This window comes from Pelophylax lessonae (genome assembly GCF_965119305.1).
Source record: "Pelophylax lessonae genome assembly, chromosome: 9".
NCBI lineage: Eukaryota > Metazoa > Chordata > Amphibia > Anura > Ranidae > Pelophylax > Pelophylax lessonae.
The window spans coordinates 267,922,415-267,950,218 of record NC_138776.1 but is presented as its reverse complement, the minus strand read 5'-3'; the positions used below and the strand labels follow the sequence as shown (position 1 = coordinate 267,950,218).

The following is a 27,804-nucleotide window of genomic DNA, read 5'->3' as shown; positions in this document are numbered from 1 at the left end:
GTAGGGATCCCTTCCTAATAACTTCACAAAGATAAAGAAAGTGGCCTTGCACCCAAGTCCCTCTTTTCCATCTAAGATGGTGTAGCACCCTCCTAGGTAGGTGCTAGGTTGGTAAAAGCTTAGCAGCTCTATCTGCTTATCAGGGGAGCCTGATTGTTAGTTCTGCCTGTTGCATGTGTCCAGGGTGTGATTCATTTGGTCTGAGGGAGTGTCCCCACTGTATCCAATGGGAGAGCCTGTTGGACAGTGGAGGAAACCCAGCCAGTGACACACAGGCTTTTGTGGCTGTCCCAGTGGGTTGGCACAACAGTGGTGCATCCTGGGAGAGGTCATAAAAGCCGAGGGGCACATGTGAAAGGGTGTCTTTTGGGCGGGAAGCCAGGTCCCAGGAGGAGGGTGATGGCTGTCTCTCCTGTCAGCAAGGAAGGTGGTCACAGGCGGTCGACCTAGTGGACCAAGTGTGTGATGCTGAGCCGGGATACTGACGAGTGGAGCTGAAGGCAGAGCAACCCAGGAAGAAACAGTGTCCGTGAGTACCGGGAAGCTTGCCAGGGGTCTGCCCAGGAAGGGGACCACTCCAGTGGAGAGTCAGTGGACAAGGGCTAGCATGCAAGGGAAGTGAGAAAGGGGGTGCCAGGTAAGGACCCTGAAGAGGAATTCACTCAGGAACATATCTTCTATTTCACTTCAGTGGCAAGGTGAAGCAGCGGCCTTGTCGCACACATTACAGTCAGTTGTCCTCAGAAATTGTGCATAGTTCAAGTTGGAGTATCTCACTCATCCCTTCTCCTATCCAAGTTCTAAACTGCGCATGATCACAGCTCCGGAGGGTAGGGAATTTTAACGGGGTAGGGTTTTTTCACGGAACACCGCATCAGCTGTTGCCGCGGGTACATGAAATAATCTCCGCTGCCACATGAAATCATCTCCGCTCCTACCCCTGTGACTTCCCTAATCTCGGCTCCTAAATGTAAAAGCGGCGGCGGGTCTAGCCGAGATCTCCGTGATTTATATTTTCATACACCCGCCGCTTTTACATTTAGGAGCCGAGATCAGGGAAGTGACAGGGGTAGGAGCGGAGATGATTTCATGTGGCAGCAGAGATGATTTCATATACCCGCGGCAACAGCTGATGCGGTGTAAAGTTACACATCACTACCCCGTGAAAATTCCTTGTCGCCTCACAGGTCGCCGTAGGTCGCCTTCCATAGAGAAGCTGCGGACCCGTTCTAATAGGAGCGACACAAGTCGCTCCGACTTAGAAAAAGGGTCCAGAGCTTCTTTGGGGCGACCCGGTGCGACCGTCATAGACTTCAATGTTATGAAGTCTGTGCCGGCCGCTCCGAAGTCGCGGCGCGCTGCTCGCACCGCAAGCTCGGAGGTCGCCCCGGGAAGTCGGATCGCCCCAGTGTGAACGGGGCATTAGGAGCCGAGATCAGGGAAGTGAGAGGGGTAGGAGCGGAGATGATTTCATGTTGCAGCGGAAATGTTTTAATGTACCCGCGGCAACAACTTTAAAAAACCCTACTCCGTGAGAATTCCCTACCCTCCGGAGCTGTGAGCATGCACAGTGGTAAGCTTCTCAGCTGTTCCATGACGTAGGTGCACCGGAAGTGACGAGGGTAGGGAATTTTCACGGGTAGGGTTTTTTCACGGAACACCGGGTTTCCCATTAGGCACTGTGGGAATGCAGATTCCAGTTGTACTCCTCCAAGCCCCCCCCCCTCCCCTCCCCCCATGGACATTGTACTCACACAAGTCCAGACAAGAGAATTGTCAGCAGGAAAAGATCTGGGAGGGGGTGCGGGCTATTTGTGGTCTCCCCGCTCCTGTCAGTGGAGCACTCCGTACAGCAGAATACACAGAATCCTCTTAGATCGCACGTGTAGCGCACCTCCTTAGGAGCCACAGATTAACTGGGATGCCCTACCCTGCACAGCCAGGCACACCAAATTTTCACAGGCACTCCAGAGACAGAGAACAGTCTGTGACTTTTTTTTTTTTTTGGTTATTTATTGAGGGTTAATAACTTGCATGGGAGGTTATGGGATGCCCATTTGACTTCAGCAACAAAACCTTGGCAACATCTTCAGGGACATTTTCCTATACACAGTCTCCTTGGCACTCATCCTGAACTTCACTTGCTTGCAGCTTCCAGCTGGATCACTGTTAGTGAATCTGACAGTCACAGTCAAATTTAGCAATGGCCCTTTGCAGGCAGGAACCCAAAGTCCCTTGTTGTGTAGCAGAATACAGTGATCAGCTTGTACTTCTCCTCCTGTGGCTACTGGTCCAAGTACCACCTCTTCAGGCACTGTCAACCCACCTGGCTGCAGCTGCCCCTTCCACTAGCTCTCCAGGCTAACTTTCCTCCACAATCCTCCAGACTGACTCTCACCACCCCACCCGGCTGACTCTAAGGAGATCTACTTGGGAAGGGTTGAAGATTTTAGCACACCGCTGTCTTCAGGGAGAACTGTCTACATGTGGCAATCTCCCCCCTTGTAAGTCCCTAGTAGTGCTGCTCTACTCTCAATGTCCTCTCTCCTTGCTCCTGTGCCTCCAGAAAGGGCTTCCTCCGTGTGATGTGGCAGGATCCTTCCAGCACCCAAGCCCCTCCCCAAGGTCATCCCTTCCAGACTAGGGGGTACCCCAGAGGGCCACGGACAGTCTCCTCAGCACTAATCTCCATCTTCCACTCGACTGCTCCGCTGGCATGGCTCATGCCTATATATGAGGTAAGCCTTGCCCCCTGCCAACCCTTTACTAGATATTGGCAGTTCCTCCTGCATGTTCGTCAAACCATGATTTCACAACACCAGCTGTGGGAATTGGAGCATTATGGTCTTGGTAAACGGCGCTGTCTTCGGGAAACAATGTCTGCACTATGGGATGCACAGGGTCGGCCAAAATGTGTACATCGATGGCAATGACTCGACCTTTGATGGTGATGATGGGGCCTGCAGAATACCAAGATATGGGTGCTAAAACCAAGATCTCCACCATGCTTTACTGTTGACACAAGACAGTCCCGGTTGTAAGCCTGGCCACAGGTGTTGGCCACATATAAACACATCTGATGGTTGAGAACACTGTAAAGCTTGATTTATCAGACCATATTACAGTCTTCCATTGATCGATGGTCTACGATTTATCGGTGTTGCACCACTCTATCATCTTCCGAGCGTCAATATCTGTCATTAGTAGTTTGGAAATTGCAGCTTGCCCGTGAATGATTTGCTTAAGGAAATTCCCTCCGCAAAGTTTTTGTTCTACATAGCTTGCGCACAGAAAAAAGCTGTGAGGGACCCAGTAGGCTCCGCCCATTAGAGACTGCTTGCAGAAAATTACAGGAGGGGGGGTTTCAAACTTTTTAGGTAAAAGGCCTGCAGGAAAGGAGAACTCTACAATGGGGCGACAATAAATCTACACTATAAGAGATAGAAACTGCTGAGATCGGGAAAATTTTTCCTGCGATCATATAATGCTGGGAGTCCTGTTCATTAAGGAAACCATGGACCAGCGATAACAGAAGCTCAGTGACTTTTAGTGTATCCCTATTGCATACAGAATATTAACAGTGTTCGTTGGTTAGGAAATAATAAATACTGTGTGAATGTTGCTATGTATGAAAACTTACATTACCCTCTTGTTGACCACAATACGTATATATAGTTGCAGTTTGCAAGTAGTTTACCAAGGTTATGGCTGAAGCTATCAGCTATAACCCCGGAATTTTTATTTTTTCAACTCTACAATGGGACGACAATAAAGCTACACTATAAGAGATAGAGAGAAACTGCTGAGATCAGGAAACTTTTTCCTGTGACCATATAATGCTGGGAGTCCTGTTCATTAAGGAAACCATGGGCCAGCTATTACAGAAGCTCAGTGATTTTTCAAGTAGTTTACCAGAGTTATGGCTGAAGCTATCAGCTATATCCCCAGGAATTTTTCTTTTTTTAACTCTACAATGGGACGACAATAAAGCTACACTATAAGAGATAGAGAGAAACTGCTGAGATCAGGAAACGTTTTCCCTGTGACCATATAATGCTGGGAGTCCTGTTCATTATGGAAACCATGGACCAGCTATAACAGAAGCTCAGTGACTTTTAGTGTATCCCTATTGCATACAGAATACTAACATTGTTTATTGGTTCGGAAATAATAAATACTGTGTGAATGTTGTTATGTATGAATAATTATAGCACCCGCTTGTTGACCACAATACGTATATATAGTTGCGGTTTGCAAGTAGTTTACCAGGGTTATGGCTGAAGCTATCAGCTATAACCCCAGGATTTTTCTTTTTTCAACTCTACAATTTAACGACAATAAAGCTACACTACACTAAAAGAGATAGGGAGAAACTGCTGAGATCAGGAACTTTTTTCCTGTGATCATATAATGCTGGGAGTCCTGTTCATTATGGAAACCATGGACCAGCTATAACAGAAGCTCAGTGACTTTTAGTGTATCCCTATTGCATACAGAATACTAACAGTGTTCATTGGATAGGAAATAATAAATACTGTGTGAATGTTATTATGTATGAATAATTATAGTGCGCTCTTGTTGACCACAATACGTATATATAGTTGTGGTTTGCAAGTAGTTTACCAGGGTTATGGCTGAAGCTATCAGCTATAACCCCGGAATTTTTCTTTTTTCAACTCTACAATGGGACGACAATAAAACTACACTATAAGAGATAGAGAGAAACTGCTGAGATCAGGAAACTTTTTCCCTGTGACCATATAATGCTGGGAGTCCTGTTCATTAGGGAAACAATGGACCAGCTATAACAGGAGCTCAGTGACTTTGCAAGTAGTTTACCAGAGTTATGGCTGAAGCTATCAGCTATAACCCCGGAATTTTTCTCTTTTTCAGCTGGCAACCAGTTTTCCCATGAAAGCGGTCTGAGCAGTTAATTAGCCACTGGCTCGCTTTTTGAAGCAGAGGGACGGGACGGGACGCCCCCCTCCTCCCACCGTGTATTACAGGCGTGTCTGAGAAACGATCCGATGGGTCGCACGGCTAGCTATTGAGGTTACCAGAGGCCAGATCATCTCTGATCGCCTCTATGGTCTTGAAGGACTGGAGCGACATCATGACGTCTAGGGCGGAAGTAAAAAATTTAAGAAGAGAGATTTGGGGTCTTATTGTCCCCAGATCTCTTCATATAGAAGACCTATCAGTCTTTATTTATATTACAAAAATTTAAAAGGACAGTGTAAAAATAAAATAAATTTGAGAAAATGAAAGTGATACCATCCCTCCGTGCTTGTGTACAGATGCAAACGCATGCGTAAGTCGCGCACACATATGTAAACAGTGTTCACGCCACACATGTGAGGTATCACCGTGAACGTTCGAGCGAGATCAATAATTCTAGCACCAGATCTCCTCTGTTACTCTAAACAAGTAACCTGTAAAAAGTTTTAAAGCGTCGACCATGGAGATTTTTAAGTATCGGAGTTTGTCGCCATTCTACGAGGTGTGAAGTTTTAAAGTATGACATGTTAGGTATCTATTTACTCGGCATAAAACCAGCTTTTATATTTTACAAAAAATTGGGTAATGTATTGTGTTTTTTTTTGCATTAAAATTCCAAAAAGTGTATTTTTTCCCCAAAAAAAAATGCGTTTGAAAAACCGCTGCACAAAACTGATGGACTTATCATTGGAGTCTACTACAGAGGTCCTGAGATTTATGAGAAGGGGGAGAGCCGGCAGAACACTTCACCAGCAAACTCATCATGTGTGTTTCTCTATGCGATTATGAAAGTGAGGGAGAAAGACGATCTTGGGGTTGGTGTTCTAGAAACATGGCTTGACCCCTCTCAAGACTGGGCTGTTTGTATTCATGCTGATCCTCTTGTTTAGAGGGATACGGGACATAGAAAAGATGGAGGGGGGTTTCTCTATATTAGATGTGATGTGAAAGTGAGGAAGAAAGATGATCTTGTGGTTGGAGGTGGTGATGGTGCGGAGGAAGAATTACAGGTGGAATGATAGATGGGTCTATTGAAGTCTACTACAGAAGACCTTCGATTTATGAGGAGGGGGAGAGTCGGCTGTTCCAACAACTACAAGCTGGTAAAACCAAACTACTAAGACACAACTAAAACCTACAGGATGGGCCTTACTTGTAGTGTTGGAAAAAGGAATAAAAGTAAAAGAAAAGAACATTTCATCATACAAATCTGAAGGAAGACTTTTATCCATCAACTTACAACGAATAGCATGAGTTTAAGAACATTTTTAATCTTTATTTGGTACATACTAAAAAAAAAATATGTTAACATAGTTAAAAATAGAAAAAGCATGCTTTTTCAGGTAAATATGAATCATTACATCTGAAAATGTCATATTTTTCACTTTTAGCCAGCAGGTGGCCCTCTCTAAAAAAAAAAAAACTGCCTGTGCAGGCTGATAACTACTGTACTGAAATGGGCAGTCCTGCCATGCAGTCTCACTTTCCCTTCTCTCCATCTATAAGCAAAACCTAGCTCAGTGGTCTCCAAACTGCGGCCTGGGGGCCAAATACAGCCCCTTGCTTGCCCTTCGGACATTTTTTTCCCCCACTGTTGCGGACATTCCTGCCACTGACACTATTGCTCCCCCTAAAACCAAATGGGGCACTAATCCTGCCACTGACACCAGTTATGGGGCACTAATCCTCCCACTACCACCAATGATTGGGTACTAATCCTCCCACTACCACCAATGATTGGGTACTAAACCTCCCACTACCACCAATGATGGGACACTAATCCTCTCACTACCACCAATGATGGGGCACTATTCCTCTCACTACCACCAATGATGGGGCACCATTCCTCCCACTGACACTAATGATGGGGCACTATTCCTCTCACTACCACCAATGATGGGGCACTAATCCTCCCACTACCACCAATGATGGGGCACTATTCCTCTCACTACCACCAATGATGGGGCACTAATCCTCCCACTACCACCAATGATGGGACACTAATCCTCTCACTACCACCAATGATGGGGCACTAATCCTTCCACTACCACCAATGATGGGACACTAATCCTCCCACTACCACCAATGATGGGACACTAATCCTCCCACTACCACCAATGATGGGACACTAATCCTCCCACTACCACCAACGATGGGGCACTAATTCTCCCACTGACACCAACGATGGGGCACTAATCCTCCCACTGATACCAATGATGGGGTACTAATCCTCCCACTACCACCAATGATGGGGCACTATTCCTCCCACTACCACCAATGAAGGGGCACTAATCCTGCCATTGACACCAGTTATGGGGCACTATTCCTCCCACTATCACCAATAATTGGTCACTATTCCTCCCACTACCACCAATGAATGGGGCACTAATCCTCCCACTAACACCAATGATGGGGCACTATTCCTCCCACTACCACCAATGAATGGGGAAGTAATCCTCCCACTAACACCAATGATGGGGCACTATTCCTCCCACTACCACCAATGATGGGGCACTATTCCTCCCACTGATACCAATGATGGGGCACTAATCCTTCCACTACCACCAATGATGGGGCTCCATTCCTCCCACTGATACCAATGATGGGCCACTAATTCTCCCACTACCACCAATGATGGGGCTCTATTCCTCCCACTACCACCAATGATGGGGCACTATTCCTCCCACTACCACCAATGATGGGGCACTAATCCTCCCACTAACACCAATGATGGGGCAATAATCCACCCACTAACACCAATGATGGGGCACTAATCTTCCCACTAAAACCATTGAGGGGGCACTAATTCTCCCACTAACAATAATGATGGGGCACTAATCCTCCCACTGATACCAATGATGGGCCACTAACCCTCCCACTAAAACCATCGATGGGGCACTAATTCTCCCTCAAACTAACACCAATGATGGGGAACTATTCCTTAAATTAACACCAATGATGGGGCACTAATCCTGCTATTGACACCAATGATGGGGCACTAATCCTCCCACTAACAACAATGATGGGGCACTAATCCTCCCACTAACACAAATGATGGGGCACTATTCCTCCCGTGAATACCAATGATGGGGCACTGATACTCCTCATAATACCAATCATGGGGCACTGTTTACTCCCACTGATACCAGGACTTTTTCTTCTCCCACTAGCCATAGTGCGCCCCCCTAAACTCTGAAGGATAGTAAACTGGCCCTTTCGTTTAGAAAGTTTGGAGACCCCTGAACTAGCCTCTCTATTCCCGTTATGTCTTCCTTTGAAGGTTCTCCTAAGGATGAGTGAAGATCAGACTACACTCCTAGAAGAACTTAATCTGTGTGAAATTGTTGATTTTTGATAAGTTCTGATTATTGGGGGAATCATTTCCCTCAATCAGGGCAGAAAAACTGCTTTTCCCATGATAGCCATTACTGATGTTAAGTAAGATTTGATTTTGTTAAAAGCATTCATCACACTAAGAACGGGAAAGTGCCTTCCTTCTCAGGTGAGACCTCTGATGTGTTTTAAGATTGGCCTTGAGTGAAAAACATTTCCCGCACTCAGGGCATGAATACGGCTTCTCTCCAGTGTGAGATCTGATATGTCTGATCAGCTCTGATTTATGGAGAAAATATTTCCCGCACTCAGAACAAGAAAGGGGCTTCTCACCCATGTGCATTCTCTGATGCTTGGAAAGATTGGACTTCTGTGAAAAATATTTCCCGCACTCAAGGCAGGCATACGGCTTCTCCCCCGTGTGAGTTCTGTGATGTCTGAGTAGTTCTGATTTATGGGGAAAACATTTCCCACAATCAGGACAGAAATATGCCTTCTTGCCCGTGTGAGTTCTTTCATGTTTTGATAGGTTTGATTTTATCGTAAAACGTTTCCCACACACAGAACAGGAATACGGCCTTTCACCCGTGTGAGATCTCTGATGTCTGATAAACTCTGATCTATATAAAAAACATTTCCCACAATCAGAACAGATACGAATCTTCTCATTTGTGTGAGGTCTCTGATGTACAGAAAGCCTTAATTCAGAGCAAAAATTGTCCCCATATTCAGGACAGGAAAATTCCCCATCCCCCTGAATTCCAACACCAACCCTCACAATACGAGGTTGCTCAGAGTCAGAGATATTCCATGGTCTATCCGCACTGTGAAGTCCACCATCCATAGTTGAGCTCATTGTGTTGTTTACTGCCCAGGCTTCTGTGATGTCCTCATCTTCTATTTTACAACCTGGAGATAAAGTGAGACGATCCTTTGAGGGTTTCTCCATGGCGAGTTATAAAAAACATAAATACATGATCAATAGATATGAGAGGGTTAGTTCACTTACATCAAGACCAACCTAAGAAAGACTCAATCTGTGTTATCATATCTGTGCTACTGTAACTAGGAGTGAAACACAACCTAATACTGCCAGCTGGACCCCAGGACGGGTATCAGTACAGGGAGGTGACCATTATATACCTATTATTGGCTGATATCACTCAGCTCCCGCCCTACTCTGGACCAATCAGTGTGCAGAAACAGAGCAGAGATAAGAGAAGAATATATTATGGGTCACCTGTAGGAATGTCCTCCTCTACGATTGTCCTCATCATCCCAGCCTCCTCCGTATATTGCTGATCGTCCATCACATACGTCTCTACTTCTTCATCCTCAACTTTCATGTTCATCAGATCTTCACCCTAAACCAACAGAAAATAACATCTGTAACATAGAAGTATTTATGATGTGAGATCACATAGAAAATATCATCTTGTAGAGTCCACATATCGTCTCCACATGTCAGAGGGTTCAATCACTTTATGTTCCCGACCCTCAACTCCACCTACCTGATGATGGTGAGGGATGGTGTGACCTTCCTGTGTGGAATCCCGGGAATAACGAGGACGGGGACATCTCTTTGGTGGGTTACTGGCATTAGGTGTTTCCATCATAATATCCTTGTAGAGATTCTTGTGTACTTCAAAAAGCTCCTTCACCACACCATACTCCTCATCCTCCTCTTTATACTCTTCTTTAACAACAATATTATCATCCCAGATGTTTCCAATCTAAATATGATAAAGAATTTATTGTAACAAACAGGTTTGTGTATAAATCTTAACTTCCAATAATTGTTCCTCATCTACCTGATGATGGTGAGGGATGGTGTGATCTTCCCCTGTGGAATCCCGGGAATACAGAGGACGGGGACATCTCTCTGGTGGGTTCCCATTACTGGATCCATCTGTAGGAAACACACACACTGACTGAATACATTGTTTCTATGTGTTTATCAGATGATGAGGGATCTAGGTGGATCCTCCGTACTGCTCTCTCCTTTACAATAAAGTCTCCTCTTACCCGGTGATGTGAGGGGCGGCTGATTCTCCATCATGACGTCCTTGTAGAGATCCTTGTGTCCTTCTAAATACTCCCACTCCTCCATGGAGAAATAGACAGTGACATCCTGACACCTTATAGGAACCTGACACACACAATGATACAGTCACCATCCAGACACATCCCTTGCCTGTTACTGGATAATGTCCCAGAATTCCCAGCACCGCTCACCTCTCCTGTCAGCAGCTCCATCATCTTCTTGTTGACTTCTAGAATCTTCTGCATGCTGCGTCTCTTAGGTTTTAGGGAGTGACGTGGAGGCACTGTGATGGTCATACGATCACCTGACTTCGGAAGAGGAAATCTCTGTATTGGGGACCCAAAAGGAATATCATGTTAGAATCCCGGAATCCTCCTCACCTCTCCGGTCAGGTCTGTGTTTTATTAATAGAGATAAGAGTGATGTCATGTGACCTCCCAGAATCCTCCTCACCTCTCCGGTCAGCAGGTAGATGATCTCCAGGGTGAGGTTTAGTATCTTCTCAGTCATGTGACTCCGGTCCTCCTCCATCTTTATTCATGCAATGTTTACAGGTTTCTACTTAGAGAGGTAAGGATGATAACTGATAAGAAAGATATATATATATTTATATACAGTATATATATATATATATGTATATAGTGGGAGAAATGTTCTGACCCTGAAAGGGTTCATCTACATCTCCACACTATGTGTGTATTATCATCTGCTGAAGATAAAAGACATCACAGTGACTATGGAGGAAGAGGACGGACATGACGGAGGGGGTTACTGGGTGTAAATAGAAAATAAGATCTTATTACCTCCTCTGCTGCTACTTCTAACAATGTCTCCTTTTATCTGCCTCCCAACTCACCTCTCACCCGGAACTTCCTGCCTGTACCTGACATCACTTCCTGTCTTCCATAGAGACTTCCTGTCTGGGTAGAAGTGAGATCACCACCTTGTGGAGCTCAGAGTAACTGCAGCCCCGAGAAACGTCTCGTAGTGCGAACACGGCCTTGTGCTGTGTGTGTGTATGTGCTGTATATCCTCATAGATCAGCGATGGCGAACCTTAGAACTACATTTCCCATGATGCTCACCTACACTGCAGAGTGCATTAGCATAATGGGAAATGTCGTTTCAAAACATCTGGGGTGCCAAGGTTCGCCATCACTGTCATAGATGAAAACAGGTCAACTTGGGAGATACTCTGTGTTGAGGGTTGTTTCATGCGTATTCCAGAGTTTATGGAGGATCTCCATGAGACGTCCGAGTAAGACCTGGCTAGTAAAAATAAACTACATATACTTGTGGGCTAATATTTTGCTGGGTAGCTTTATTCATCTGCAGCTTCCCCAAATAGTCATTTTTTTGCAGCAAATAGTTATTTGAAGCCCAGAGATGAAATTGAATTTGGACTCGGACTTTCAGGAATCAAACCTTTTTTATTCTCTGCAGCGAAGTGACTTAGCCCGGCTCATGCCCATTTGCCAAGTCCCCAGTAAGCGTGTACATCACATATATAAAACAACAATTACGTCACATATACACATTTCCCTAACTAGCTTGGCAGCAATACATATCCTCCTCCTTACAGATGTTCCCTGTAACATTGGTCTATGGCAATTAACATTCCTGGCTTCGTGTTTATCTGTATTCTTGTTAGTAACAGGAGAACAGAGAGGAAGAGAAAAGTGGGGGCTAAAATGCACAGCTTGACTGCCCTGGTCTCTGTAGTGCCACAGAATCTACCATTTTGTTTTAGAAGGCTAATTATCCACCATTTTAGAAGACTTTCCAGGTGATGCCCCAATTTCTGTTTCAATGTTTGTATTAAAGTATTTCACAATAACAAAGAAAATACAATGAGATAAGAAAAAGAACGTGTCTTCCCCAATTGTCCAACATATATCAAAAATGTCAAGCCCACCAGTTTATGCCAAGAAATCTTCTTGAGACAATGAAAATCTTCCCAAACCGTGGGCTATCTTCTAGTGATGCCCCGATTTCAATTGCTTAATGATTTGTGCCCAGGGATGGCTGCTTAACCAGTTCTCACCTGGTCTATAGCAAAATAACGGCCTGGTGGCGGGACTTTTGTCGATCATATGACGTCCACCCGGTTCGGACCTCGAACGCGGCCACACGCAGGAAATGTCATCGGCTGTGTCTATTGAACACAGCCAATGACTGATCAGTTTCCCAATTCGCTGCTGGTGACCAATCACAGCAGAGCGCATGAGAATTGTACACAATGGATGGATGACGCTATACTGCATTGGTGATAGTATGTAAAAAAAAGAAAAAACTTGTGAAATTTGAAATGATGACAAAAAAATGATAACTTAAGAAAACTGACCACCATGCCTCTTACTAAATACCTCAGACTGTCTACTCTCCACAAAGGAGTAATTTGGGGGGTATTTGTTCTGTCCTGGCATTTCCAGGCCTCAGGAAATGAGATCGGCCGTCAGTCCCTCAGGATTGATCGATTTTTAGATATAGAGGTATGTCTATTAAATAACGAGACTCTGATTCCACCTAGTAAACAAAGCAGTCAGAACCAGTTAAAACTGCATGCGTGGTGACCTTGAACATGTTTGAACCTGCATGACAAGCAGCAACACTCTATGATGTTCAGTTAATTGTGAGTCGCCATTGTTGGCAATAATTCAGACTCGCATAACCTTAGGCATCAAAGTTCCTTCAGATATCTGGGAGCACTCAATGAGACACAGAGACGGCAGGTACGATGTCACAGAATGTTCGGCTTTATTCAAACAATGAAATCATTTTTATATAAGGAAAAAAAAGGGGAAGTCTCTCTTTCAGTATTATACATAAAAATTATATATCAATAGTTTGTGACTCTTCCTCACGCGCTTCAAGTCATGTACTTGTATGCAAGCCAAAACAGATAAGATATAATTGACACTATAGCAAACGTGTTCTCAGGGTCGTTTTGACCACAAAAGCAGAATGTTCTTGTTGAATCACTTTCAAGGGCATTTGCTTAGATAGGCTTTTCTAATTAAGTTGAGTCTAGAGTTTTAATCACAAGATGAAGTCGAAGGCACAAAATGGAGTTGAAAAAACAAAATGGAGGATAAATATTCCCTCAGCCATCTAGTTTGGTTGTGTTTTCTGTAGTGTGCCGAAAAAATGTTAAGTTTGGTTGGAAAACACCGTTATCACCAAGAATGAAAAAAAGCTTGTCAAAGCAAGTCAAAATTCAAAGCCGCGCTCATTGTGTTTTTCGATATCAAGGGTGAAATTTTGAAAGAATGGGTTCCAGAAGGCACAACGGTTAACCAGCAGTATTATAAGGAAGTTTTGATAAAGCCGAGATAAAGAGTCAGAAAAAAACGGCCGCAACTGTGGGAAAATGGTTTCATTTTCGCCATGCCTTCGACCGGTGGAAAACATGACTTCAGCAATGTATTAGTGCAAATGGGGAATATATTGAAGGGGACAAGCATTCATTTTGTAATACATATAAATAAAGGTGAGTTATTTAATCAGTCTCGTTTTTTTATTGGCCATACCTCATATATCCCATAGTTTATGGACTCTGTAACTTTCTTACAGACTAAATAATATACACTGATTTGGGGTATTTTCACCAAAGAAATGTGATAGTTAAGGGACTTTTATGTGTATGGGTCTGCCTCTAGACCAGGATTTCTCAACCAGGGTTCTATGGAATTCTAGGGTTCCTCCAGAGGATGCTAGGAGGTTCTTGAGCAACCTCTGCCTCTCAGATAAGTTCCCACTGTCACCATTGATCTTTTTTGGTATGTGTAAGGGGGGAATTCTTCCCATTGACCACAAGTGTAAAGAACGTTCTTCCTCAACTAGGTTTCCATGAAACCCTAGGGTTCCTCCAGAGGTTGCTAGGGGTTCCTTGATCAATGGGCAATTTCTGCCTCTCAGATAAATTCCCACTGACCCCATTGATGTTTTTAGCTATCTGTAAGAGGGTAATGCTTCCCAATGACCACAAGTGTAAGGAGCATTCTTTCTCAACCAGGGTTCCATGAAACCCTAGGGGTCCTCCAGAGGTTGTTAGGGGTTCCTTGAGCAATGAGCAATTTCTGCCACTTATATATATGTTTCCATTGACACCATTGATCTTTTTATCTATGTGTAGCGGGTAATGCTTCCTGATGACCACAAGTGTAAGGAGCATTCTTTCTTAACCAGGGTTCTATGAAACCTTAGGGGTCCTCCAGAGGTTGTTAGGGGTTCCTTGAGCAATGAGCAATTTCTGCCACTCATATAAGTTCCCATTGACATCCTTTATCTATTTGTAAGGGGGTAATTCTTCCCAATGACCACAAGTGTAAGGAGCATTCTTCCTCAACCAGGGCTCCATGAAAACCTAGGGGTCCTCCAGAGGTTTGCTAGGGGCTCCTTGATCAATAGGCATTTTCTGCCTTTCAGATAAGTTCCCACTGACACCATTAATCTTTTTAGCTATCTGTAAGGGGGTAATGCTTCCCAATGACCACAAGTGTAAGGAGAATTCTTCCCACTGACCATCACATTGTATCATGAGCTGTAGATATAGTATTTTTTAGCCGGGGTTCACTGAGACCAGAAAGTTATATCAAGGGTTCCTCTGTGTTGAGAAAGGCTGCTCTAAATGAATCCTCCTCCAGTGTGACAGCGGCCACAGCAGCCAGTGCCTGCACAACTGTTGCAACCTGGGCATTTCCTAAGAGCAGCGTCACATTGGTGGTGGATCAGAAGGGTGGCTAAGACAAATATGCCCTCTGTGGAGTGCAGTCCCATCTACTAGCTCCTCTTCTGTCTCCCTTCCCTTTCTGTGCTCAGTCTGTGCGCCAAGAAGGATGCCAACTGTCACTTATTATTTGTCCAAAATCAGAGCCTCTTTTTCTAGGCTGCCTAGCCAGCCTATTAGTCTACACAGCTCTCAAGCCCAGGTCAAGCTACCTCACTCAGTTTGCAAAACCAGGCCCAAACTATCCCAACTATCAAGCCACCCAGCTGTCAAGCCAAGGCCTAGCTAGCCCGCCCAGCTTTCAAGTCCACTCATTTGTCAAGCCCTGACATAGCTAGCCCACCCAGCTTTTAATCCAAGGCCCAGCTACCCCACACAACAGGGCCCAACTAGCCCAACCAAGGAGCAACTCATCCTTTAGAGGCACAGCTAAATATGTTAGAGATAGAAAGAAACTGCTACGATCAATAACTTTGTTCCTGTGATCATATAATGCTCATGGACCAGCTAAAACAGAAGCTCAGTGAATTTTAACGTGTATCCTAACCCCACCCCCTTCAATATATTATAACTAGACTGGTTTTCACTTTGTCGTGGGACTTTACATTATTATATTTTTTACTTTGTTTTGGGAGTTATAATATTTTATTTCATTAAACTTGTATTTGCATATATAATAACTTATAGAATTATATAATGTATAGTTTTTTCACACTGAGGTTGGTATAAACCACAGAGCTCCCCTTTGTTTTTCAAAAAAGCTACACTGTTATAGATAGAAAGAAACTGCTACGATCAAGAACTTTGTTCCTGTGATCATTTAATGCTGGAAATCCTGTTCATTAGGGAAATCATGGACCAGCTATACCAGAAGCTCAGTGAATTTTAGCCTGTATCCTAACTCCCCCCCCCCTTGTATATGTGATAACTGAACTGATTTTCACTTTGTCTTGGGACTTTACATTATTATATTTTTACTTTGTTTTTGGACTTTTTAATATTTTATTTAATTACACTTGTATTTGCATATATAGGAACTTATTAAATAATGTATACATTTTTCGCACTGAGGTTGGTAAAAACAGCAGAGCTCCCCTTTGTTTTTCAATAAAGCTACACTGTTAGAGATAGAATGGCAACTTTTTTCCTGTGATCACCCAATGCTGGGAGTCCGGTTCATTAGGGAAATCGTGGACCAGCTATGACAGAAGCTCAATGAATTTTAGCGTGTATCCCAACCCCCCCCCCCTTTTGTATATGTGATAACTGGACTGGTTTTCACTTTGTCTCGGGACTTTACATCGTTACATTTTTGTACTTTGTTGTGGGACTTTTTAATATTTTATTACACTTGTATTTGCATATATATTTTAATACTTTATTTTATTACACTTGTATTTGCATATATAATAACTTATTATATAGTGTATAGGTTTTTCACACTGAGGTTGGTATAAACCATAGAGCTCCCCTTTGTTTTTCAAAAAAGCTACACTGTTATAGATAGAAAGAAACTGCTACGATCAAGAACTTTGTTCCTGTGATCATTTAATACTGGGAGTCCTGTTCATTAAGGCAATCATGGACCAGCTATACCAGAAGCTCAGTGAATTTTAGTGTGTATCCTAACCCCACCCCCTTCTAGATGTTATAACTAGACTGGTTTTCACTTTGTCTTGGGACTTTACATTATTATATTTTTTACTTTGTTTTGGGACTTTTAATATTTTATTTCATTACACTTGTATTTGCATATATACCTTATAATATAAATGTATAATGTATAGTGTTTTCAGACTGAGGTTGGTATAAATCATAGAGCTTTGTTTTTCAATAAAGCTAGACTGTTAGAAATCAAGAGAAACTGCTCAGATCAATAACTTTTTTCCTGTGATCATTTAATGCTGGGAGTCCTGTTCATCAGGGAAATCGTGGACCAGCTATAACAGAAGCAAAGTGAAATATTAGCTTATCCCCATTAAATAACGATTATTATCAGTGTTCATTGCCTAGTAAATGATGGACATGTGTTAACGTATGCATATTTATAGTATTCTATATGTCTTGAGTTGTTTTTACTATAACTGTAAGCAGTTTGCATACACTGAAATCTTGTTTAGAAAAGGCATGTTCATATACAGTAGGTTTGCCTTGGTTTACGGCAGGAATCAGACAGATGGGGAAAAAAAAAAAAAGCAAAATATCTGGTGGTTGGAGGTGGTGATGGTGAGGTGGTTGGAAGTGGTGATGGTGCAGAGGAGGAATTACGGGAGGAATGATAGATAGGTCTATGAACTGATGGACTTATGATTGGAGTCTACTACAGACGTCCTGAGATTTATGAGACGGGGGAGAGTCGGCTGTTCCAAGAAGTACAAGCTGGTAAAACCAAACTAATAACACACAAGATTAAGACTAAAACCAAAACCTACAGGATGGACCTTACTTGTGGTGTTAGAAAAAGGAATAAAGGAGTAAGGGAAAAGAAAAGAACATTTCATCATACAAATCTGAAGGCAGATTTTTATCCATCAACTCACAAAGAATTTCATGATTTTAAGAACATAAATGTTTAATTTTCATTTGTTTCATGTTAAAAAAGTTCTGATCATCGTGAAAAACATTTCCCACACTCAGGGCAGAAAAACTGAAAATTTCCTATCAAATACCTATCGTAATTTTCCTTTCCTGATGGGCTCCACCCTTGTTCCTACCCCATTCCCATAAATTTCCAGGCTGAGCCAGAGGCCGCGTTCCGAAACTAGCCTACTAATGACACTGGGAGGGAACTCCTGCTGCCATGGAGCCCATCAGGAAAGGAAAATTACGGTAAGTATTTGATAACTAAATTTTCAGTTTTCCTGACAGGCTCCATGGCAGCATACGTTTGGGAACTAACTGGACCAAAAAAACAAGGGTGGGATGTCGAAAAAGGTAAGGTTTCCAACATAGCACTTAGTCAACTAACTAACTAACTATAAGGCAGCCACCCTGATCCCAGAGGTAGGAACAGCGGAGAACACCATAATGCTAGGTACACTTTAGAGGTCACCCGTTGTTAGCAACCGACCTGGCGCAACTGCTCGACGTTGGCAGAGCTTCCGTTATTACAGGTGTCAATCTTCTACGCATGTGTGCCATTCACCACCCTGCTGTTAGCTGGTGACTCGGTGTCTACTGGAGCAATCCCGGAAACTTCTGGACACCACAGGATGCTCCCTAAATCCCCACGTCTGTCCCGCATGAGACCTGGTCGCCACATCTTCCAAAAGATAGGGAACTTCAAATGAAATGGTCCTATGAGTGAGGAGGACAAAAAGTGAATGCAGCCTCTTGCTCAGCCTGAAAATGTATGGGAGTGGGGTCCTATGGGGTAGGAGCGAGGGCAAGGTTACCCTAACATAGGCTGCCATGGAGCCTGACAGGAAAATAGCTTTGCGAGATAGATAGCGAGGCCTATCTGGTGTAAAGTAAGACTGGATTTTGTTGAAAGCGTTTTCCACACTAAGAACAGGAATGCGTCTTCTTACCCACGTGAGACCTCTGATGTGTTTTAAGATTCGACTTGAGTGAAAAACATTTTCCGCACTCAGGGCAGGAATACGGCTTCTCCCCAGTGTGAGATCTGTAATGTCTGACCAGCTCCGATTTATGGAAAAAACCTTTCCCACACTCAGAACAGGAAAGAAGCTTCTCACCCGTATGAGACCTCTGATGTGTTTTAAGTTGGGAACTCTGTGAAAAACTTTTTCCACACTCAGGGCAGGAATATGCCTTCTCACCTGTGTGACATCGTTGATGTTTATTAAGGTATGATTTCTGCAAAAAACATTTCCCACACTCAGGGCAGGAATATGCCTTCTCCCCTGTGTGAAATCTTTGATGTTTATCAAGGTCTGATTTCTGTAAAAAGCATTTCCCACACGTAGGACAGGTATACGGCTTCTCACCCGTGTGAATCCTCTGATGAATATTAAGATAGAACCTCTGTGAAAAATATTTCCCGCACTCAGGGCAGGGATACGGCTTCTCCCCCGTGTGGGATCGGTGATGTCTGACTAATTGTGATTTATGAGGAAAACATTTCCCGCACTCAGAACAGGAATGAAGTTTTTCACCCGTGTGAGACCTCTGATGTGTATATAGGTGGGAACTCTGTGAAAAACATTTCCCGCACTCAGGGCAGGAATATGCCTTCTCACCCGTGTGAGTTCTTTGATGTTTTACAAGGCCGGACTTTTGTGTAAAACATTTTCCACACACAGAACAGGAATGTGGTGTCTCACCTGTGTGAGAACTCTGATGTGACTTAAGATATGACTTCCGTGAAAAACATTTCCCACACTCAGGACAACAATATGGCTTTTCACCTGTGTGAGATTTGTAATGTATGACAAGTTCTGATTTATAAAAAAAATATTTTCCACACTCAGAACAGGAATGAATCTCCTCACTTGTGTGGGATCTCTGATGTACAGAAAGATGTAATTCAGAACTAAAACTTTCCCCACATTCAGGACACCAAAATGTCTTCTCCCCCTGAATCCCGGCACCATCCCCCACTGTACGAGGTTGCTCAGAGTCAGAGGGATTCCATGGTCTATCCACACTGTGAAGTCCATCATCCATTGTGGAGCTCATTGTCTTTTCTCCTCCACAATCTCCTGTGATGTCCTCATCTTCCATTTTACAACCTGGAGATAAAGTGAGACGATCCTTTGAGGGTTTCTCCATGGCGTGTCCTGGAAAAATATAAAAACATCGTCAATAGATCTGAGAGGGTTCGTTTACTTCCATCAAGATTCCATCTGGATCAGGTAGATATGAGTGAGCAGATGTTCTCTGTGGATGTCCCAACCAGCTGGGACTCTCCCCCCTCTTCAGTCAAAGGGCCTTTGGTCCTCCTCCCAGATCACTTCTACATTTACACAGCCTTGTCAGAAGAGCAGGAACCAATGGGGACTGGGAGGTCCATGCTCTTTACACAACCACAAGCCTAGGCAATGGGTCATGTGATCTGTGATAACCAAGAGGTTCTGGACCCGCTCTTCTCTGGACCAATCAGTGCGCAGTAACAGGATAGAGACAAGAGAAGAATATATTACAGCTCACCTGTGCTGATCTCTGTAGGAGTGTCCTCCTCTATGAATGTCCTCGTCATTCCAGCCTCCTCCATATATTGCTGATCATCCCTTACATACGTCTCTTCTACTTCACCCTCAACTTTCATCTTCATCAGATCTTCACCCTAAACCAACAGAATGGCAGAAAATAACATCTGTAACATAGAAGTATTTATGATGTGAGATCACATAGAAAATATCATCTTGTAGAGTCCACACATCGTCTCCACATGTCAGAGTGTTCAATCACTTTATGTTCCCGACCCTCAACTCCACTCACCTGATGATGGTGAGGGATGGTGTGACCTTCCTGTGTGGAATCCCGGGAATACAGAGGATGGGGACATCTCTCTGGTGGGTTTTTGTAGCTGGATGACTCCACCATTGTGTCCAGGTACAGATCTTTGTGTCCTTTTTGAAACTCTGACTCCTCCATCACCCCATCCTCCTTTTTTATCTCTTCTTTGAGATCAACTTTAGAATCTCTCAGGTTTCCACTCTGAATATATAATAAAAATGACATCAATGGTAACAATGCAGATAATGTACAGATCCTAATGATACTATCAGTGATTGTTCCTCATCTACCTGATGATGGTGGGGGATGGTGTGACCTTCCTGTGTGGAATCCCGGGAATACAGAGGACGGGGACATCTCTCTGGTGGGTTCCCATTACTGGATCCATCTGTAGGAAACACACACACTGACTGAATACATTGTTTCTATGTGTTTATCAGATGATGGGGGATCTAGGTGGAGCCTCCGTACTGCTCTCTCCTTTACAATAAAGTCTCCTCTTACCCGGTGATGTGAGGGGCGGCTGATTCTCCATCATGACGTCATTGTAAACATCCTTGTGTCCTTCTAAATACTCCCACTCCTCCATGGATATTGTCCAAGAATTCCCAGCACCAGTCATCCCTTCTGTCAGCAGCTCTATCATCTTCTTGGTGACTTCTAGAATCTTCTCCATGTTGTGTCTCTCAGGTTTTAGGGAGTCACATGGAGGCACTGTGATGGTCATATGATCACCTGACTTCAGAAGAGGAAATCTCTGTATTGGAGAACCAATAGGAATATCATGTTAGAATCCCAGAATCCTCCTCACCTCTCCGGTCAGGTCTGTGTTTTATTAATAGAGATAAGAGTGATGTCATGTGACCTCCCAGAATCCTCCTCACCTCTCCGGTCAGTTCTGTGTTTTATTAATAGAGATAAGAGTGATGTCATGTGACCTCCCAGAATCCTCCTCACCTCTCCGGTCAGCAAATAGATGATCTCCAGCGTGAGGTTTAATATCCTCTCAGTCATGTGACTCCGGTCCTCCTCCATCCTCATTGATGTTGTCATGTGGTTTCTCTGTAGACGGATATTGGAAAATTATCTGGACCATATTGGTTGGACAATATTTGGATGGGGATATAAGGGGTTAATAGTTGGGCTGCCCCCAGTGGGAATTGGCAGATGTCGATTAGATTACTTAGTATTTGTTGAGTTTCTTGCTCCCGGCAAACCTGTTATATTTTGTTTGACTTCCTTGATTAGAAATTACATTATGGGGCTGATTTACTAAAATTGGAGCATGAAAAATCTGTTGCAGCTGTGCATGGTAGCCAATCAGCTTCTATCTTCAGCTTGTTCAATTAAGCATTGACAAAAAACTGTAAGCTGATTGGTCTCTATGCAGAGCTTCACCAGATTTTGCACTCTCCGCTTTTAGTAAATCATAAGTATAGTATACTTTGTAGTCTGTACTTTGGCCATGGAATTGTTTGTTCACAGACAGCAAACCCCCCCCCCCCCAATCTACTATTATTTATCTAAATTCTGAAGAAAAGTCTGGGAGTTTCCTCATGTGGTACTTGGTCAGCTGTGACCATCAGAAGTAGTAACATTCTTTTAATAAGAGAGGTTAAGGCTTCAAAGGTGTGTCCATAAACCTAGAACGGGTCTGGGATCAGCCAAAAACTGGGTGGAGGTCATCCATAGTGTCAGTGTGTTGGATTTGGTGATAGCGAGTGGACAAGGAGAGCTCGTTCATAGAGACAGATCAGCGAAGGTCTGCAGGTATCGACAGCAGGGTTTGCTCTTGGATACGGAACTGGCTAAAAGGGCGTGTCCAAAGTGTGGTAATAAACAGCGCATACTCAGACTGGTCTGAGGTGGTAAGTGGGGTCCCCCAAGGCTCAGTCCTGGGACCAACCTTGTTCAATTTATTCATAAACAGCATTGAGGACGGGATCAGTAGTTCGATATCAGTTTTTGCAGATGACACAAAATTGGGCAGGGCAATAACTGCACAGCATGAAGCAGATATCCTACAGAATGACCTGGACAAAATAACAGAGTGGGCAACGACATGGCAAATGAGGTTTAATGTGGAGAAGTGTAAGGTTTTGCACTTGGGGACTAAAAACATAAAAGCACAATACACTTTAGGGGGGGAACCCTTGGGGGAATCAAAAATGGAGAAAGATCTGGGAGTCTTGGTTGATGATAGATTAGGCAATAGCATGCAATGTCAAGTGGCAGCTGCCAAAGCCAGCAGAATATTAGCATGCATAAAGAAAGGGATGTATTCCAGAGATAAGACTATAATCCTTACACTTTATAAAACTCTGGTCCGACCGCATCTGGAGTATTCTTGTCCAGTTCTGGTCGTCAGTCCTCAGGAGGGATGTGTTGGAGCTGGAGAGAGTCCAGAGAAGGGCAACTAAACTAATTAGGGGATTGGAGGACCTTAATTATGAAGAGCATCTGCAATCGCTTTATTTATTCTCCCTGGAGAAGAGACGTCTGAGGGGGGACATGATAGCAATTTATAAATATCTCAATGGGGATCTCGGCATAGAAAAACAGCTATTCAGTCAAAGGGATTGCATGAGGACTCGAGGGCATACAATGCGATTAGAGGAGAAGCGTTTTAACCTCAGGCAACGTGGGGGGTTCTTTACTGTTAGGGCTACAAGATTGTGGAATTCTCTACCACAAGAGGTGGTTTCTGCGGGAAGTATGGTGGCTTTCAAAAGACTCTTAGACGTACATCTCAAGGATCAGAACATTCAGGGGTATGAGAGATGAATACGGCCACACACACCTACACAGGTTGAACTGGATGGACTATTGTCTTTATTCAACCTCACTTACTATGTAACTATGAAGGTGGCTTATAAGGGATGAGATTCAGGTTGGCCTGGGTTGTATGTGGATCCCCGGGATTTGTGTTTGGGGAGAACCGGGAACTTTTAGTACATTTTGTGTACCCTAAATTTGGAATAACCCATAATGAAAACTCATGTGTCATTGCTACAGCTACCTGAAAAAAAAGCCCTTTCTTTCTTGGATAGTTGTTATTTATCTGTGAACGTCCATAAGTTATGATATTTTTCTTCTGTTCAGAAAATGTTAAAATTTCTCTGTAAACTCTAAAATTTCTCAAAACAAATCTATATTTGAAAAAAAAAAAAAAGCCTTTTCTTAAACTGAGAGGTGGGGTTATCCACCTCCTCCCCATTGTATGTTGAGCTCAGACCCCTTCTAATAATACTCTGCTGGCTGCTTTTAGGCTGCTCACCAGAATCAAAGTCTATGCAGGGCATTATGGGTGAGCACCAAAATTCGTCAACCAAAAATTCTGCCAAAATCTTAGTCCTGGATATAGGGGGGGGTCACATTTTTGTATGACCCAAATCTGAATCTCATCTCTCATTACTAGAGACTGCTAAAGTGAGAAGGTGACACATCTCCAAAATTAAGAAAATGTTCTGGCCCCGTAAGTAGGGAAATGTTCCAGCCCCGAAAAGTGGGGGAATGTTCTGCCCCTGAAGGGGTAATCTAGGTTTCCACACTATATATGTGTGTATCATTATCTGCTGGAGATAAAAGAGGTCACAGTGACTATGGAGGACGAGGACGGACATGACGGGGGGTTACTGGGTGTAAAAAGAAAATAAGATCTTATTACCTCCTCTGCTGCCACTTCGAGCAACGTCTCTTCTTTACGTCATCCCAACTCACCTCTTACCTGGAACTGCCTATTTATACTCTGACATCACTTCCTGTCTGTACCTGACATCACTTCCTGCCTTCCATAGAGACTTCCTAACTGGGTAGAAGTTCACCACCTTTTGGAGCTCAGAGGAACTGCAACACCGAGAAACATGGCCTTGTGGCTACTTCCACCAAGGTGGGAAAAAATATATTACTGCCTAGTCCAGCCATGGTTCCTCGAAAGGTTTCTAATAGTTCTTTGAGTAAATACCAAGTTCTGTTTCTCAGTAACAACTGGCATCAATGACCTGTAAGGGAGACACTCAGTTTTGTTGGTTGTTTCCTGGATATTACAGTGGTTGAGGAGGATCTCCATGAGACTACCAAGTAAGAATACCACCTGGCAAGTAAAGGCTAACTGCATTAAATAATAATGGCCTATTGTGGCCCAATTTTTGCTGGGCAGGTTGTCAATTACAAGCCTTCATTTAGCTGCAGCTTCCCCAAATATTCATGTCAATAGCGTGATGATGTGTGCCCAGAGATGGCTCTGCAAGGGGCCTTTATGTGTATGGTTCTGCCTTTTGAATCATCCTCCATCTGAGTGAAGAGAGTGACCTCGTCAGTGTCTGCGCAACTGTTGCAACCTGAGCTTTTCCTGAGAGAAGTGGCACGTTGGTGGTTGGTCAGGAGAAGGGTGGCTGAGACAAAAATGCCCTCAGTGGAGTGCAGTCCTATCTACTGGTTCCTCTTCTGTCTCCCTTTCCTATCTTTGTTATGCCTGTGTGACGAGAAGGATGCCACATGTCACTTATTAGTTGCCCAAAGTCTGAGCCACTTATTCCAGGCTGTCCAGCCAACCAATCAACCTACACAACTCTCAATCCAAAGTCGAGCTACCTCACTCAGCTTACAATTACATGCCCAAACAATCCCAGTTGTAAGCCACCCAGCTTTCATGCCCAGACCCAGCTAGCCTACCCAGCTTTCAACCCAAGGCCCGGATTTGGTACTCAGCTGTGAGGCAAGGCCCAAGCAGCCCAATCAATTGTCAACCCCAGGCTCAGCTTGCCCACCCAGCTTTCAAGCCAATGAGTAGCTTGTCCTTCAGGGGCACATTGAGGAGCATAGAGCCAAGCCCCTCTGATTTTGGGCAACTAACAAGTGACAGTTGGCAGCCTTCTTGGCATACAGGCTGAGCACAGACAGGGAAGAGAGACAGAGGAGGAACTAGTAAATGTTTGTGCAGGAGCATTGTCATGGTGGAGAATCCACTTGTCGGGCCAGACTTTTCCTTCAAATAGATTCCTGTAACCTTTTCAGAATTTCCAAGTAACAATGTTGGTTGACGGTTGTAGCATGTTCTATGGTCTCCAAGTGAACCAACCTCTTGTGATAAAAAAAAAGTACACCAGCATGAGGGTACAAGGGTCCACATTTGCTTCCGTCCTTTGCATTTTTTGCTGCCCACTTCTTGCATCATCGTGGACATATTTCCACTCCTCCTAAAACCACCTCTGCCATTCTAAAGTGAAATGGCTAAAAGCAAACTGCTAAAGTTTCGCTCTGACTATTTATCGATTTTACCACAAAATTTGATGTTAATCTGCTGCTCCAGATTCTTGTCACTCATTTCCTCAAACTACTTCGTAAAGACTGAGTCAAATGGTCTGCAACCCAGGTGAGTGTAAGTTAGAACATATCAGAACATGCTCGAGTGCGAATTGCTGTGAGTCACCGCCATAGTAGGATTCCGGGAATTAAAGTGTCACATCCTAGTATACCCAGTGAAATGACTAGCCTTAGGTTGTACACAGAGATGAAACAAATCCTCCTACCTAAGTTGCACATGTTTATCTGCAGTCATCTTTTCACTACGGCCATTCAAAGTGCAGAATTTATACAGGTTGTCTGTGCTTTCAGAAAGCAGAGGGCAGGGAACTGAAGCTACACTCTGCAGAGCTAAGTGAGGAGAGCTAAGAGCTGATTGGAGGGAAGAACAACACACCCCCTTTACACAGCACACAAGAAAAGAGCTGAGGCTGTCAGTCACAGGCTCTGTGCTGAAGCTCCCTCCCCTGTCACCATTTTCCTCTTGGTGTCAGGAAAACTTGTCAGAAGTGACTCATGCAGATAGCAGAGGAAGGAGGCAGCAGGCTGAAATGACACTATTGGTGCTCATAATTGAGACAAGAACACTATAGACGGATATGCTTTGTTCAGATTTCAGGTCCGAGGTTTACAACCACTTTAATTCAAGTTGAACAAAAACTTTAATTTCAATTTCTCGACAGTCACAAAGAATATCGCACACCAAATGCCTTTCCAAACCAAGTTATTATCTTGTAAATGTTGCAGTGACATCATCACTATGTTGTACGTAGTCAGTGCCGAGAACAGAGCTGCGGGAGGGACCAAGCAGGCTTCACTCACTACAGGATGGGGCTACAAACTTTTTTAGACAAATGGCCTATGCAGAAAAAGCTGATTGGAGGACTCTACTATAGGATAACAATAAAGCTAAACTAGAAGTGATAGACAGAGAGAGTAAGGCAAGATCAAGAACCAGTTTTCCTGAGAGTGCTGAATGTTTGAAGTCCTGTTTCATAAGGAAATCGTGGACCAGCTATAACAGAGGTTAAGTAACTTTTTGTGTATACAGACTATTACTAACGCTTATTGGCTAGAAAATAATAGTTAGTATTTTAATGCTTTAATGCAGGTCTTGACAAAGTTGCTTTGAATCTAGGAGAACGCGAAATTTAGGAGCCAGTTTTTTTTTCTTCTGACTGGTAAGGCTTTGTTTTCGGCGACTTAGATGGCCAACTGTTGATCTCTAAAGGTGGTAGCTGATAAAAGGGGACCTGGATATAATAGGAGGGGCTGTAATATGAAGGGACTCTAATCTAATGGGGAAAGTCTCTAAGGGGGGTGCTAATATAAAGGAAATCTGATCTAATGGGGGGTGCTAACATAAATGTATGTTTAACCGCTTGCCGACCGCCGCAAGTAAATTTTCCTGACGGCGGTCAGCCCCGGCCAGGCAGAGTGACGTTAATTAACGTCACTAGCCTGGGAGGGTCTGGGGAGCAAGCGCGCGCCCGCGGAGGCGCGCTCCCGCGCGGTCACGGACCCCCCCGCGCGTGTGACCGGCTGACCCGATGTCCGCCGGTCACTCGGCGATCATCGGGGGAGAGGGAGAAAGTCAGGCGGCTTGTGTAAACACCTGTCATTCACCTCGGTGTAAAAACACTGATCATTCAGTTCTACTATGTAGAACCGTTGATCAGTGTCCCTTCACTACCAGTGTATTTTTACAGTAACAGTGCATATGTATAGCACTGATTACTGTAGAAATGTCACTGGTAACCCCAAAAGTGTCAAAAATGTCAGTCAACGGTCCGATCTGTCCGCCACAATGTCGCAGTACCGCGAAAAAAAAAACGCAGCTCGCCGCCATTACGGGTTAAAAAAAAAACAACAAAAATGACAAAAATCTTTCCCTTTGTTAGTAAACGCGATAACTTTTGCGCAAACCAATAAAAATACGCTTTTTGTGATTTTTTTTTACCAAACATATGTAGCAT

At 43.8% G+C, this 27,804-nt stretch overlaps 3 protein-coding genes across 3 annotated transcripts in view; 1 reads left to right on the top strand and 2 right to left on the bottom strand.

The window, feature by feature from the left end:
• LOC309562915 (uncharacterized protein) overlaps positions 1 to 27,804 on the top strand; it is a 523,709-nt gene that overhangs the window by 124,410 nt on the left and 371,495 nt on the right. The gene's annotated exons all lie outside the window — the stretch shown is intronic.
• On the bottom strand, positions 8,126 to 9,280 carry LOC309564457 (uncharacterized protein; the record flags this gene model as incomplete). The annotated part of the gene is made up of 1 exon (XM_082269087.1): positions 8,126 to 9,280. One exon carries the CDS (start codon positions 9,278 to 9,280, stop codon positions 8,471 to 8,473), a length of 810 nt encoding a protein of 269 aa, XP_082125213.1. The 3' UTR covers positions 8,126 to 8,470.
• On the bottom strand, positions 18,559 to 20,347 carry LOC309562745 (uncharacterized protein). Its single transcript, XM_082267034.1, has 2 exons — positions 20,216 to 20,347; positions 18,559 to 19,845 (listed from the first exon to the last, which is right to left on the bottom strand). Exons 1-2 carry the CDS (start codon positions 20,337 to 20,339, stop codon positions 18,608 to 18,610), a joined length of 1,362 nt encoding a protein of 453 aa, XP_082123160.1. The 5' UTR covers positions 20,340 to 20,347; the 3' UTR covers positions 18,559 to 18,607.

Coding starts and splice junctions, on each gene's coding strand:
- LOC309562745 (XM_082267034.1), bottom strand. CDS start 20,339: ATGAAGATGAAAGTTGAGGGTGAAGTAGAAGAGACGTATGTAAGGGAT. Junction 19,846..20,215: donor TCCTACAGAGATCAGCACAG/GTGAGCTGTAAT, acceptor ATATTTTTCCAG/GACACGCCATGGAGAAACCC.